This window comes from Telmatherina bonti, assembly GCF_933228915.1.
Source record: "Telmatherina bonti genome assembly, chromosome: 3".
NCBI classification, from domain to species: Eukaryota; Metazoa; Chordata; class Actinopteri; order Atheriniformes; family Telmatherinidae; genus Telmatherina; species Telmatherina bonti.
In genome coordinates, this window is record NC_136621.1 from 38827215 (window position 1) to 38844170 (window position 16956).

At 40.3% G+C, this 16956-nt stretch overlaps 1 protein-coding gene across 1 annotated transcript in view; it reads left to right on the forward strand.

Annotated features, from left to right (window-relative positions):
* The window catches only part of LOC306774979 (alpha-1,6-mannosylglycoprotein 6-beta-N-acetylglucosaminyltransferase B-like), a gene marked incomplete at both ends in the record, with an annotated part of 197786 nt that overhangs the window by 100725 nt on the left and 80105 nt on the right, over positions 1 to 16956 (forward strand). The window contains one exon of the mRNA XM_079265180.1: positions 4319 to 4483. Within this exon, the coding sequence (XP_079121306.1) occupies positions 4319 to 4483 (165 nt within the window). The remainder of the gene's footprint in view (positions 1 to 4318; positions 4484 to 16956) is intronic.

The window sequence follows — 16956 nt, forward strand, 5'->3', positions numbered from 1 at the left end:
GAGGGTTTCATTGACTGATCTGGATCCACCTCAAGGTCCGTCGTCAGTGGATGAGATTCACCAGGCTGTTTCCATGTTTTTAAAGCAGGATGGACCCCGCTTGTCTTATGTCTTCATCCTTGATGCCTTGTCTGTTACAGACCACTTCAGAAAGTTCAAAATTCCCTCCAAAATCATAACCAATCAAACTCTTTGGAGACAATCCGAGAGCTCTACCACTTCTGATGTGGTTTGTAGCATCCCTGTCGCTGTTGTTTGTCACTGGTACGGGCTTCTGGGCCAATAAAAGCCAGAAATCAACTTCAGGGTTTTGTCAAGCTTTGCAGGAAGGTTCTGGGATCCTCTTTGGACAACCTGGAAGACATTTCGAAGACCAGGACACTTACGAAGGCTCGTTGTGTTCTGGAACAATCCCCTTCATGGCTTTATCTTGCTTCCCTCAAGCTACAGGTTTGTGGTGTTGCGGGCAAAGCCAAACAGATTTAAAGTCTTTCCTTTGTGTGTTCGGCGGGTTTGAAATAAGCTTGGACGATATTTTTATTGTTTATTGTTGCCTTGTCGTTGGTTGTCATCTGCTATTGCTGTGGAACCAGTTGCCCCACTGGGGATAAAAACGCTGGCTTCGAACATTGGCCTTCTGCCGGAGGTGTCCTTCCTGTTAAAAGGAAGGAAAAGCTATATAAATAAAGTTGAATTGAATGGATGGCCTCGAACCCCCAGTGGGAAGCCTGGGTTGGTTTACTACCAGCAGCATGATTTTAAGTTGATTAGTGAAACCAGAAAATCAAACAAGGTGATTCTTACTGTTTTTGCACAGCACCATCTTCATTTGAGACGAACAGGTAATGTGACCCCTGAAGTTACATCAGGTGACATGTAAATACAAAAAGAGGTCCCATTACTTTACTGACGTTGATGGTAGTTATTGGAGTTATCACAGGGAAGAGTTCTGACCCTCCTCTGTTGACTATGTTCAGTAATAGAAGGGCGATCAGTCTGCCCCATGACTACATAATTGTTAACCTTCATCAGAGCCTGTTTGCTCCCTGTTAATTAATACAGACTTGATCCTCCATCATTATCCTCTCCCCTCCTTTGTTCTCTTCTCATTGACTTTGAGGTCAAAGAGCATTTAAAAACCATCCTTCCACACAAATTAATACACAAACACATAATGTGAGCTGTTTGCAGGGTCACACATGACATCCATACTAATACTAGCTAGAAGGCTAACCAATTGTCCCATGCTTTCATATTTACTAATAGATTTTCTGCATAAATCCTCTTCATAAAGTGCAGTGGATTTGGATTTTTGAATTATAGAAGCAGGAAAGTCTTTCCTGCACACACAAACTGAATGTAGTCGCCCAGTTACATTCTGAGCCATTTATAGTGTTTGTGAATGCCAGATAAAATCATAAATGTTTAAAATATTCTAAAATATGCTTCATGCTCAATGCATCCATGCATGCATGCTTTCACCTTCCATTTTTATTTTAATAACAGTTAGCAGTAAAATTTTCCGTAGGTAAAGCAGAATGTCAGTCTAGATGAAGACTGATGTCTCCTTCCAAGCCGGTGACCCAAATAGCTGAATTGTAGATTATCTTCTCACACAAACGGCTGAGCTTAGCTTGTTTGCAGAGGCGAGAAATGTTGACTGTTTATGGTGATAGTTAGAAATGTGTGGCGCTGCGTTCAGACTTCCCTTTCATGTCTGCTGAGGTCAGGATCATGATACCAAATGGTTTATCTATCAATGCATCCACCCACATACCCACCCATCCATCCATCCATCCATCTATCCATCCACCCATCTATCTACCCATCAGTCCATCCACCCATCCATTCATCCATCCATCCATCCATTCATCTATCCATCCACCCATCTATCTACCCATCAATCCATCCACCCATCTATCTACCCATCAGTCCATCCACCCATCCATTCATCCATCCATCAATCAATCAACCATCCACCCATGCATCAATCCATTAATCCATCCATCCACCCATCAATCCACCCAACCAACCATTCATCTATATGGTACCATACATTTTCAATAGGAGGCCAATCTGGACTGCAGGCATGACAGTCCAGCTCACACACTGCGTGTCGATGCAGCCATGTTGGAAAAAGTCATGTAGATCGAAGATTGGCCTTGTGCAGATAAGACAAAAAAAAAAAAAAAAAAAAGATTACAGAGGCAAGGCCCTTATTACCCCAACTTCTCCCGCGGGGCACCAGATTCTGGTCTGCCAGGATTAGGGTGGGTTCAAAGCAGAGAAATAATTTCCCACCTGGAACCAAAGTTTAAAAGAAAAAGAAGCAGCGCTTTTGCATCAGTGATACTTTCACGTCACCCCGTTGGCTCTAATACACCTTCATACCATCACAAATGCTCAATTTTGTGCAAAGATTGTATGCTGAATATTTCTTCACAGCTGTCATATAAAACTTTTTTTTTTTTTTTTTAATCCTAAAAGTAGCTGAATGGTTAATTCCTCTAATCATTAAATACATTTCTAGCATCTTTCTGTCCACCCCAGAAGAGTGTCAACTCAGAGAGGTTCTTCACATTTACCTCTAAGGATCTATGGATTGTTCTTCACAGAATACAGCATCACATGATATATCTAGCTTAATGACCGACTTTGAGTGTCTTCAACAGAACGGCTCGACAATATGACGGGAAATATAGACATTATATTCTGCTAAAACATAATATAAACATATTCCTTTGTTTTAAATGTTTTTATTGGGGTTGGTTGCCACAAATGCTAAAATGAAGCTTTGACTTTGAGAGCTGGTGCACACAGTTGCACATTTTCATGCTTCCCGCTGCAGTGACACCTTTTCAGGTGATTTATTCATGCTTTCACATCAACCTTTGCACACGGCATTAATCTGTTATTCATTTACCTCAACATGGCTGACATGGCGGCGTCTTTCTTGTGAGCTACGTTTATAGTTTTGGAAGTTCAGTTTCAGGCTCACCCCTAACTTTGTGGCTCGCTATCATTCTGTCATATAATTATTTATTTAGTTTTACCACTTTGGGGTTTCCATGGCAGTTATCAACCAGCTTAAAGGTGCAATTCCTTCAGCTGGTGAACTGGAGTTTGCTGAGAGATTGACTGTCATGCGGATTGACATATTTATGGAATAATCTCATTTTGTGATTGTCTCATCGGCCAGTGCTGCTCCTGAGTCCAAGTGGTTATTGTGACCTCTGTCTGAGAACTTAAAGATCATGTGCATCATTTGTCCACTGGGATTTCTCTGGAATCCATTCATCTTTTCATAATATTATTTCTGAGGAGACTATGGTTCTTTGGACTTTGCAAGCCGCTGTTAAGGATATTTTATGACTGATAGCTTCTGCTGTCCTCTCCACTGTTGTCTGCTGGGAAGTGAGCTGCACTGACTGGGAAATGAGAAGAGTTAACAAGCTGGTCGAAAAGGCCAGCTCTGTCCTGGGCTGCCTACTGGACTCTGTAGAGGAGGATGTTAGCCAAATTTACATCCATCATGGACGCCACCTCTCCCCCGCTGCACCAGACTGTGGAGGGGCTGGGCAGCTCCTCCAGCAGCAGACTGAGACGTCTTCAGTGTAGGACGTAGCGCTACCGCAAGTCCTTCATGCTCATTACTGTCCGACTGTAAAACTCATCTGTACAGTTATATTTTTTCATATTTAGTGCAAATATGTATCTAGCTTGAGGTTGTTTTTATTAACACTTTTATTTATACTCATTGCTGTGATGCATGTTTATTACTTTTCTATTGCTTCCTTTATTCCAAACTAAGAGCTGCTGTAACTTGTGAATTTCTCCGCTGTGAGATTTAATAAAGTCAAAGTCAAATAGTGAAGGATCCACATTCTTTTTAAGCTTGAATCGTGATTTTAGTTTTCCTTCTAAAGCTGTTGATGGAACTCTGTCAGACTACAACTCATTGAGTCTCTTTGTGGACACTCCTTTTATACCAAATCATGGCACCTTCACATGTCACAAATTTGACTATAAAATCTACAAGAATGGTGTTTTGTTTTGCAAATATGTTACTAGTGTCGAATTTTCCTTGTATTTTTAGATATCTTGGAACTGAGAAATTAAAACTAGAAAAATTATTTCTTTGCATTTGTGTTTGGAAATTGTTAGTCTTTATTTAACAAATTTATGGAAATAAATTTCTGTTTACAGATAATAAACTGTTTAAGATAAAAACCTGGAGTTGCATTCTCACTTTATGATGTTCACGATCCAGTTTTTGCTTCACCTTTTTCAGTCTACCTTCTTTTTCATCACCTCCCAGGCTGCCTTTCGCACAGACCTCTCCGTACTGCTGGACCAGATCGGGGGTGGAAAAGAGTCCCTCAGCTTCATGAAACGCAGAATCCGCCGCCTCACACAGCAGTGGGCAACAGCCGCCAACCGTCTGGATATTAAACTGGGGCAGCGGTGGAGGGACCAGAAGAAGGTAAGAAACAATGACAGGAAGATGAATAATGGATGCTTTTCATGAGAATGGAGCTAGAACACTGTTTTGTTTATCATCATAAATTCTGCAGCACATTTCATCAAGAGAAAGATGTTAAAGGGACATTGTGTAACATTTATCTGCTGTTTACTGTATGTGTATGTGTTATAATTATGACCTCCACTAATAACTTCACACCTTCTCATAAGCAAAGAATTTTACATTTCTTTATACATAGGACAGGTGAGCTGGTAGGGAAGACATGACAGGCTGCCATCTCAAAACTACAGTAGCTGTAAGGGACAAAAAGCACCGCCATGGAATAAGAAGGTGCTTTATCATTTACAAAAACACAGCAGCCAAGAAAGCAGAAAAGGCCGTTTGAAAGGCAGCGTGACCGTAGCATCCAAACAACAGGATCAACATAGATGGAAGAAGCTCCAGAAGGAGAAATGGACGCTGAAGCTGCAGCTTTCTCCTCCATAAGTAAAGTTGCTGGAAAAGTCAGCTTTTTGACACAGTAAATGCAGGTTTTTAAGCCGTTCCACCTGCTTTTAGTCCAGCTTTACCGTGACTATGAAAGCTGCTGAAACATCCAGTTCCACCAGTAGAAACCCAGATTTCACTGTGCGTGTCGTGTCTGTGCTGTTATGTGTGTGTTTACTGGATAGGTTGGAGTTATGTTTTCAACAAGTCACCTCAATGACATGAATTTGTTCTGCACAAACACTAAACCATGTTATACCAATCAGCACCGTGGGCTAACCTGCTTCAGTAACACGCAGCATGGAGACGAAGTGTTGTTGAGGCTTTTTGACCCTCGGTGGGTACCGTTGTTGCAATGTTTGAAAAGGTGAGGCGATGGAGCACATTATTCATTTGGATGAGGCACGATTTCATTAGATGGCAGTAATTCTTCCACAAAGGTACAAAACGAAAGAAGGAACGTTAGAATACGAAGGAATATTTAATAAAACAGTTATTACAGTTTATTCCCTTATTATCCAGTAATTCTGTCTTAAGTTAACAAGAGCAGGAGTCCTCTTCGTCATGTAAAAATACATCTCCAAGTGTCTGAATATAGCTTTTGAAAGCTTTGTTCCTCTCTAATAGTGGCATTTAAGAGCTTTTGCAGAAGCATCTTGAAGGTTCTTATTTGAATGATAATAGCTGGTGGGAGAAAAATTACAGCAGGAGATAATGATGGCTTGTCCATCACTGGTCTGTATTTTTCTTCTGTAATTGGTTCAACTGTCTCTATGTATTTATTCCAAATTGGTTTCCAAAGCTGCAGCTCTGTGTGAGAAGCCTTATTCTAACGCTGGCGGTATTTCTGTGGATCCGTCTGCATCCTGCTTGCAGCCGTTCATGTCAGAGTCGGTGTGAGAGCAAGAAGGGGCTATTAGGATGAACAGGAGGGTAGTAAGTAAAGCAGCTAGAGAATGACGGTGATGAATGATTGGGATTATGACGTGATGCCAAGCATGTGCGAGCGGGAGAAGAATGAGACGAGAACGGAGGTACAAGAGGGGGATGGATGCGACTGGAGAGTATGGATTAGCAGAGGATTGATGGGGGGAGAGAAGGGAGGGATGTGCTGCTGAGAAACTGGGAGATCATGTGACCGCTTTAGGTTATTTCATTTATAACTGGTTTAAAATAAGTGTATTGTGACTGCTTACCTCTCCAAATGTCAGCAAAAGCGTAAACCAGCTGTAACCTGGAGACTCTGAAGTATTCTTCTGATTTTCATCCTGCGGAAACTTACGTTTTATTTCACATAGTTTGCTGCTTCTCTTAGAAATTCTCCTCTCTGCCCTCCTTCTAAAATAAGTTAACAAGGGTGGAAATAGTTCTCTGTCAGTGTGATTGATGTTCTCCTTTCTGCTCCTGCGCTGAAAGGATTTGTTATCCTCTATCTTGGCTTGGAGGCTGCTCGAACCGCCTATATGTCTTACAAAGTGCTGCTGCTGCCATCGCAACAGCAGATGGCCCGCTGTTTGTACGACTTATCCTTGCCTGTCAAAAGCTGTTTATCAAAATAATTAGAAATGGAATTTGAAAGAAAAAAAAACAGGAGTGTGTTTATTCTGTCCCTCTTTGTGGATCTGTGTTCATGCTTGACTGCTGTTTGGTTATTATGGCATTAAAAACCACTTGGCTGAATCACATTTGGAAGTTGTCTGTGCCAGACAAATGTTCTGCGTTTGATGGCGAGCAGCCTTCCTTCACAGAGATTGATTTTCATTTAAATGTAAAAAGTTCACTCCCTTTAACACGATGAAGGGAGACCCTTTCTGATTTTAATTAACTCCGACCCTGAAAAAAAGCGTTCTGATGTGAATTAGCCACGGCGCTGTAATCACCTCACCTCTGTCTTTGACACAATCTCTGCTTCAAACAGCAACTTTGGCATTCTGCTTGAGTGTGCATTCTTTGTTATTCCGATGGGGCCGTGTTGATTTAGTTTCGCCTGTTTGGCTTCCCCTTTGATTGTAAGAAGAGTGGATGTTTACTTGGAGAGAAAATAAATTATTGGAGCAATAAGGTAAGTGTGTGTGGAGGAAAGATCAACAGTAAGAGGAAAATAAAACACGAGTGTGATGCTTCTTTTGAAAACAGACATATTATACCATTACTTTACAAGATATCACAGTTTTCTGAGACCTCAATGAAATGCTTCTGTTACAGCAGGGGTCCCCAAGCTTCTTTGTACCAGGGACCAGTTTCCCACAGAAACCCTCTTAAGGAGCGGGTAGGGGCGTGAAGCTTCCAATAACAAAAACCTTAATCATTATATTTAGTATGTAATCTGAATGCAACAATTACATTTTATATTAGGCACTTTCATGAACTATTACACTATAATATCAAATCACCAAAATGTCTGGGGGTGATGGGAGACACTCGAACTGTATTCCTTACAGCCAGTTTGTTTTGTTTTAAGTAACTGTTTCTGTCCTTCATGCTCTCGTTTTCTTCTTTCAAAATATTCTCATTTTCTTTCAATACTGGGTGTTTTGTCTCCATGTGGCGACGAAGTTTTGATGGTTTCATGACTTCATTAGTGAGTCTGTCACCACATATTACACAGAGTGGGTGTGGGGAATGAATCACCTGTTGCGATGAACCCGTAACTCAGGTGGGAATCTTGGTATTTTCTTTTAAATGCAGCTTTCTTTTTGCAGGCAGTCTGTGACCCTTCTGCTGTCGCATCGTTGTCTTGTTTAGCTTTTCCAAAGAAACTCCGGTGAACTCTGTTTCTGACTCATTTTGCGAGGGCTCGCTTGCGTTGCTGATGCAGGATAGGTACGCGCCAAAGAGTCTAGCGCCAAAGTGCTTGTGTTTCAAAATATGACACCTGGAAGCAGAAACATATTTTTATGTATAATAATCAAGATTATTCATTCTTTGCGGCCCGGTGGTTGGGGACCCCTGTGTTAAAGGGTCACTAATACGACCCACCCAGCTGCTGGGGGATGTGAGGCATAGCAAAGAGAACCACGGACAGCTGTTAACATGGAAGCGCTTGGAATTTATTGTCACAAGTAGAAAACAAATGGTGGTAAGCTGCAAGTGTTGGAGCTAGACAAGCTGCTTCAAGCAAGAAAAGCAGTAAAACAGCTGTAAATATACACACACAAACTAAAACCAGCCAAGAAGTAGTCAATGTTTGAAAGAAAAGACTGTGTTGTTGTAGCTGAACAGCTCAAAGTACTATCACAAATACAAACAAAAACCTTTCTGGCCCAACTCACTAAACATAAACATAAACAGAAAGAGGAGCCAAAAAGGGCTTTTCTTATTACAATACAACAAATCAAACAAAACAAGACCCTTTAGCAAAAGCAAAACAAAATAAAAGACAAAGCCGAACAATTTTAACACTGTTGGATGACACAACTCCTTTCTAACCAAACTACCACCAACCGAAACTCACGGTCACCAGAGTTAGGACTGTTTGTGTAAAAGAGTCCACAGCTGCAGCTGGTTTCCCAGAGTGTCGCTGCCACGCCAGTGATTTGCCGATCCAATCAGCTGATGGGAGATGTGGGCGTGGTGAGCAGATCCACAGTGGGTGGTGCCACACAGATATCTGCATGCAAACTAAGAGACAAAAGTGCAGTAAGCTAAAACAATCCCTTCAACCCAGCATGAACAGCTCTGTTCACAGCAGCTGGTTTACTGATGAACTGCAGACTGATTGCAGAGCTCACACTAGCACACACTTCTTTTAAAAAACACTTGGAAAAGGCAATGCCAGTTTATTTCTACAGCACAACGTAACAGCTTGGTGATTCAAAGTGCTTTAAAGAGACAATAAAACCTGAGAAAATAAGCAGCATTTAAAAGTAAAATCAAGAAATCAAGGAAAAATAATTAACAATAAGTAAAGAAACCTGCAGATTTGAGGTTGAAATAAACTGAAAATAACGTTAACAGTTGACCTGAGGGGTCTGGTGGGTGCATAAAGGGACGGGAAGAAGACTCATACTCATGTTTACATTATTTCCAGTTCAGCTGCATGACTTCCAGTTGCAGCCTGGTCACAGGTAACACGTTAAACACACTTGGGGAGACTCTGTAATGCAAACAGGAAGCCTGAAGAAGGTTACGACTGCTCTAGAGACACAAAATCACATTCTTTCTATTGTTATAGACTCCAATAGAAAAATAATTATGGTTCGGTCAGTAGGTGGTCGGAGAAAAGAATCAAATTAGAAGATCTTTTTTTTTTCTTTTTTATTTGAAAATACTATAAAAATGTTGCTGCACGTATACAGTCAGTACTGTGGCCTCACAGTGCTGACTGGACAAAGCGGTTAAGAAAACGGACGGATGACAAGATAAAATGTTCTATCGGTTCGATGCGCTTCACACTGCAGAGTTGTCATTAAACTTCGTTAAAAGCTCTTTCTGACTCCTCCAGCTGTTACGATGAAACCGTTTCTTTCAGATCTAAGAGGTCATGTGACGAGAACAGTGTGAGACGCTGACCTGATCCCGTTCATACCCGTCCTTCACTGTCTGTACTGTCAGTAACCCTGGCTGCTTTGTGTGTGTTGCACATTTAGAGTGTTTGTCAGCAAACGGCAAACTCTTAATTTGCCTTTTCCTCGTGTCTGCCCTCTGGAGGGTTCATTGACCTCAGGCTGATGAAAGTGCAGACATCATCTGAGACAAATGGGTTAAGGAAAGGCAGGATGGAAAGAGGAAGAGGAGGGAGCAGGTTGGGAGAATATGACGACAGAGTGGAGAGACGGGAGTAGAAATCAGGAGAGTAGAAGCCATGAAGGAGAAGGTGAAGTTAAGGGTAGGACTCTGCTGGCTGTCAGTGGCAGCTTGTGCTGCCACCTGTGTTCTACAACCTTCTTAAGGGCTGCAGTGCGTGAGGGATCGGGGTCACACACACACACACACACACACACACACACACACACACACACACACACACACACACAGAAATGTGAAGTATGCTAACAGACGCTGAGACAAGCATTAGCATTCATCTGCCGTTAGCCGGTTGGTAATGAGCGGAGTGCTGGAGTGGTCCCACATACTGGAGAGCCACTTCAGATTTCCTGCTTTCCTGTGTGACACCAAAGATTTTACATTCACGCTCCATAAAACTGCTAAAATACACACACACACACACACACACACACACACGCCACAAGCAGAGTTCATTTCCACTGTTTTACAGCCACAAAACAATCCGATCAGGGAGGATCCAGCAGAAAATGGCTTTTTCTTTTCATGGCGGGAAAGTTTCCAGAGGTGGACGGAGCATGGGCACAACAAGGTGCTTCAGGGACTGTCTCTGCTTCCTTCCAGCACTTCTCGTCAGAATTTAATACCAGAGAGTAGCTTTAGATCTTCTCTCCAGGTTGGGGAAAACATCCGTCGCATGTCAAGTGCACAAAGAAAAACAAGCAAAATTCTCTTTGCACGATGACAATCTTGCACCTTTACAGTATTATTATTAAGCTTTATTTTAACTTGTTTGTCACAGAGTTTCCTCTCATTTAGTTTACAGCAAGACACTTGTCTTGCTGTAAACTAACACTTGACACTTGTCTATATTTACAAGACACTTGTAAATATAGAACAATAAAATCAAAACAAATATAATGTATTAAAACAAAATCTGATGACTTTACCGTGAAAGAATTTAATTAGGAATCAAGTTTAAAATGAGTAACATTGTAGTAAAGATACTGGGGGTGGGAAAATCAAATAGAAAAATAAAAAAAATCAGGATTTATTGCTTCACAATTTTAAAACTTTTTTTTGTTAAATCAATTTTTTTTTAAAATAAAAAAATTAATCTACTATAAAATTAGTCATTTTTAGTGTCTTCATTGATCTTTACTTGCAGAATGATGGTCTGGCTACTGTCTTGTTTTTTCCTAATTGAAATCAAGAAAAATGATCAACAAAAAAAAAGTTTCATACATTTTATTTGTTTTTAATCTACAAATATCTGCAATACCGAAGAATTGTGAAAATCGCAATTTAAATCCAATCGGCAAAAAAATCGGAATGGAATTGGGACAAAAGATATCTTCACAGCCCTAAATAGATGCTATTAAACAATTAACTAAAACAATTACATTAAATGTTTAAAATCAGTAAAAGATGGTCTGATCTGTCCCAAAGGTTGCTGAAGCGAGTTCCATCTCTGTGGAGCGTTCCAAGAGAAGGCCGATGGACTCCGAGGAAACAAACGTAAAGTGGTGACGCTACTGGAACCAGTAGGATCTCTGCGAGGGTTGAAATGTGTGGAAGCTCCACTTTCTAAAACCAGAAGGATGAACTGTGATCATCGCAGCACATTTTAACAACCAGCTTCTTGTTGCATTTCGCCAGTTTCCAGTCATCTGAAATAATCTGGCTGCATATTCTCATTTCTTTAGCTGCTTGTTTGTGCTGCCAGTGTGTGAAATCCAACCTCTTTCCTCTTCATTTACACACACTTTCTGCATTTCTGAGTCGCCCTGTAACTAACCAGCAAGTCGGGGGATCGAGTAGCATTAGCGTCATGTATTCTCACTCTTACCATCTGCCATCCGAACTCCAATTTAATTTCACTTATCTTTTTTCTGTGAGGCAGAACTTAATAGAGCAGGTTTGTTAAATCAGGGGATTTTTCACGCCAGCTGGAGTCTCACTGGAGCTTGACTCAGCTTCACACACATCATTGTTCAGTGTTTTTTTTAATGTTTGCAGGTTGGAAAACAAGTGACTTCAGCATTTTTCAATGGGCACAGTTATAATGCAGAGCTATATGTAGTTAGTTTATGTGAATGACTGAATTTCTTCATCAAATGCTGATGTGAAATCAATCTAATGAGCTGCCTCGTTGTGATAAACCTACAAAATATTATCACTTGTTCGTCATTATTATGGAGATTTATTAAAGCTTTAAGTATCTGCTGACTTTGGGTCAAAAATTCAGAACTTTAACTTAAAATATCTCAGTTAAGCAGACGACACGCAGCTTTGTGTCAGCAGACAACTGCAGTTCATGAGATGGATGGATGGATGGATGGATGGATGGAGGGATGGATACTTTTTTAGGATGTTCCAAGAGTTCCTTTAAAAAAAAAAAAATAAAGAAAATGATAAATAGATTAAATAAAAGATTAATATTTGTTAGAATGTTTATTAGAATATTAGAATTGCATAATAATAATCATATTTAACATATTTTTATTATTATTAGAATATTTATTATTAGAATTGTATTGTATTATAATAATATTTAATATATTTATTACTATTACTTCATGAGCGTATTTATTAGAATTGTATAATAATAATCATATTTAATATATTATTATCACTTAGAATATTTTTAGAATTGATTTATAATATTTAAAATTCATTAGAATATATATTAGAATTTTATTGTAATATTATATATTAACTATTTATTATTATTAGCATATTTATTATTAGAATTGTATTGTATTATAATAATATTTAATATGTTTATTACTATTACTTCATGAGCGTATTTATTAGAATTGTATAATGATAATCATATTTAATATATTACTATCACTTAGAATATTTTTAGAATTGATTTATAATATTTAAAATTTATTAGAATATATATTAGAACTGTATTGTAATATTATATATTAACTATTTATTATTATTAGAATATTTTTAATATTTATTAGAATGATTACATTAGGATAGAATAGAAGCTTTACTGTCTTTGTGCAGCAGAGTTGATGGAAAAATCTTGTCATAATATTGAGGCTCTGTAGAAGACAGATGGTCAGAATTTAGATGAAGTTTCTTATCTCTTTCTTCAAAGTGTCTTTGGAGTAAAAACATGTACAAAATACATCATAACCCCTGCTGGAGACTGGCACCGTAAACCTCACTGTGGGGGGGTTCTTCACTAAGAACTGTGACAACGGTACGGTTAAATTATGATTTTTCTAATTCAGAATTAATAATTCTGAGTGAAACGTGTTCTCCTACGAGTTTACATGAAAATAATTCCAAAGGAGGTTTACAGGAGGAGACCCCGGGGAAGACCCAGGACACGCTGGAGGGATTATATCTCTCGACTGGACTGGGAACGCCTCGGGATCCCCCCCACAGAGTTGGCAAATGTGGCTGGGGAGAGGGAAGTCTGGGTTCCCTGCTTCAGCACCTCCAAATCTGAGACCATGGTCCTCAGCCGGAATAGGGTGGATTGCCCTCTCCGGGTCGGGAGTCAGGTCCTGCCTCAAGTGGAGGAGTTTAAATATCTCGGGGTCTTGTTCACGAGTGAGGGAAGGATGGAGCGTGAGATCGACAGACGGATCGGTGCGGCGTCTGCAGTAATGCGGGCTCTGCGCCGGTCTGTCGTGGTGAAGAAGGAGCTGAGCCAGAAGGCGAAGCTCTCCATTTACCAGTCGATCTACGTTCCTACCCTCACCTATGGTCATGAGCTGTGGGTCGTGACCGAAAGAACAAGATCTCGTATACAGGCGGCTGAAATGAATTTCCTCCGCAGGGTGGCCGGGCTCTCCCTTAGAGATAGGGTGAGGAGCTCGGTCATCCAGGAGGAGAACAGAGTAGAGCCGCTGCTCCTCCGCATCGAGAGGAACCAGTTGAGGTGGCTCGGGCATCTGGTCAGGATGCCTCCTGGACGCCTCCCTGGTGAGGTGTTCCAGGCACGTCCCTCTGGGAGGAGACCCCGGGGAAGACCCAGGACACGCTGGAGGGATTATATCTCTCGGCTGGCCTGGGAACGCCTCGGGATCCCCCCCGCAGAGTTGGCAAATGTGGCTGGGGAGAGGGAAGTCTGGGCTTCCCTGCTTAGGCTGCTGCCCCCGCGACCCGACCCCGGATAAGCAGCAGAAGATGAAGATGAAGTTTTGTTCTTTCTTTGTTGCATATTTATTCAACCAATAAATAAAATGAATGTTCTATAGTTATGTCTTCACCTGCTTTAACGCTCGTGTCACTTGTGCCACTTCGAGCTCCTGCCCGCAATGCATTGTGGTCTATATTGATCCGTCTAGTGACCGTCGATGCTCACTGCTTTTCAATATCCGTAGTGGGTCTGTGTTTGCGTGTTTGCGTGTATACGTGGGTTCTCTCTGGGTTTTCCAGCTTCCTCCCAACATCCAAAGACATGTCGGTTTCATTGGTTACTCTATTTTCTCACTAGGGGAATGAATGTGAGTGTGAATGGTTGTCTAATTTTTGTCACTTTTATTATTTCTTGCTGCTTTTTACTACATCTTAATACTTTCTTTGCACCACCTGCTTTTAATGATATGTTTCGCAATTTGTTGTGCTACAAATAAACTCACCTCGCCAAAGAGAGCCAGAGACAGTTCCCGCAGTGATAAACCAGCAGAAAAACGTTAAAATGATTTGTGGGTTTGGGTTTTGTATTCTGGTCCATTTGAGTTCTGTTTTAATTTGTAGGTTGCCCTTGTGTTCTTCCTCTCATTGGTTCAGCAGGTTATAATGAGCTAACCCACTGGAAACGGAGAAATACTCCACCTGCTGGAAAGTACTACTGACCTGCTTCTGTTTCGAGATCCTGCTCCACCTGCCAGCATCCACATTAGCAATAAACTCATTCGACTTTTAACTTCAGTTTATTTCTGGTTTTTCTGTAGGATCACCATGAAATCATTGCATAAATCACATCATGTGAAACCCTGTAACTTCTTCATTTGTAAATAAGCTACATTCTGCTAATAACGTTCCCAAAATAACTCCAGTTTCTTCTAACATGTCAGTATGATGCTCTGATTTGACTCCACTGCTGCAGATTGCTGGTAAAACTCCTGCTTTACATTAATGAGCCACTTAAAGGATTTCTTGTGTCTCCACACGTGCAGTTTCTCCCGGTGAAGTGTGACATTTTCCCGAGTTTGCAACGCCACAATAACTCAAGCAACGCCATTTTGTAGCATAACTAAGAGGGGCGAAACCTTTGCAGTGATTCTAACAAGCTTCCTGAAGCTTTTCATCATCACCTCTGTAGAAAAGACTTGTGAAAGTGCCAACACAGGACACACTTATATGCAAATGGGAAGGGAGACGTATAATGAGCCGGAGCGAGGGGGCAGCCGGCAGTCGCCATGCAAAGTTTCTGGCAAACTCTTCTTAGCTGACCTTAAGCTCATTATGCATGTTTCATGGTCAAAGTTGTGGGATGTATTTCCTGCAGAAGCAGCTGGAGGTGTTCATGCTGCGTTGCTTAATCAGGATTATTTAGCAGAGCAGCGTTTTGGACACGGCTGTGTTTAATCCTCTGTGAAAAGTAACATGTTGCTCGTTTCTCGGTGGGCTGCAGTGATTTATGCAGCAGCTAGCTGGATGTGCAGCGCAGCAGCAACGTCACATGCTCCGTGCTAAACACATTTTCACGTTGAATTCTGGGAGTTTGTTGGCGTAGTTATCTGTTTAGGCATGCAGCTTCATGTGAAATGAACCGTGTGCAACAAAGCTCATCGTACAGGATTTTGCATGCGCATGCTTTTCCTCTGGAGCATGGGAGGGATAATTCACAGAGGATTTCAAAGAATTACTTCCCAGTTGCCATAATTTCCTTTTCAAAGAGTCTGAAATTCTAATGATTCTAATCCTCAAAGTCATTAAAAGTGTTTGCACAGCCGCAGCTTAACTTTGATGGAGCTTAACTTTATTCAATATGCACAAATATAAAAATATCATGTAAATGGGGTGAAATTAAATGTGCTTTAAAATAAACTGCAAATATGATGTGTATGTAAATGAGACCAGCTTTAATCATAATGTTGACTGTAAAGTGCAAATGTTTTACATGTAATATCTTATTATAAAACTCCTCAACAAGACGAATGTCTAATGCAGGTAAAACAATATCACCTCCATGAACCCTTTGAAGCCTAAACCATAAAAAATGGAAAGAAAAAGTCCATTTAAAAAAAACATGAGGTTTTTATTTGTTACTTTAACAAAAAAATTACAATTTTGAGGTAAATATTTGCTTCTTTTTTTTTTTATATACCATTTGATATGTTCTGTGCTTCCTGGTGTTTATTAGAGAGCAGAAGACAAGAATCAAAGTTTTTACCATTAATAATTTTTTTAATAACGTTTTAATAACTGTATATTTTAAATATTAGGGCTGTGACGATATACTTTTGTCCCAATTCGATTCCGATTTTTTTTGGGTGCAGATTCGATTTAAATTGCAATTTTCACAATTCTTTGATATTGACTATTTTTGTAGATTAATAATTAAAAAAATGTACAAAACTTTATTTTTCCCCCTTCTTTTTTTTAATTTCACTTAGAAAAAAACAACACAGCAGCCAGACCATCATTCTGCTGCTATAATGCCCAAGAGGACAAGTAAAAAGATCAATAAAAACTATAAAAATGACTAATTTTTTAATGGACTATTTTTATTTATTTGAAAAAAAAAAAAATTTAACAAAAACAAAAAAAAATCCTGATATTTGATTTTTCAATTAAATTTTCCCACCATAATTAAATATGTCAGTTGGAGCTATGTCGGGTAGGGGTACCAGATCTGCTCGGCCTTCCATGCCCATGACGTCGCATTACGTTGCGCTCTGTAAGAGTACAATAAGATGCTCGGGGTCTCTTATTAACAGATATTATATTCAACCTACCAATAAAACCCTTTTGAATCTGAAGATGCATCAGTTTTCTTGTCATGGCAAACTTTTGCTGTAAACAGCACCAAGCGGCGCGCATCCTGGTAGTGTCCCCTGCCTTTCGCCTAAGACTGCTGGGATAGGCTCCAGCTTCTCTGCGACCCTTCATTGGATTAAGCGTTCCATTTCTCGATGCATTCCGAATGCTGGAGGCGACGCCCAGGCTGTGGTCAGTCGGTCGGTAATATTTTTGTAAAAGTCATCAGTGTTTCATACGTAGAGGAGCTTTAGTCCCACTGCACTGAATAAACTACTTCTGTAAGTTGTCCGGATCAACCA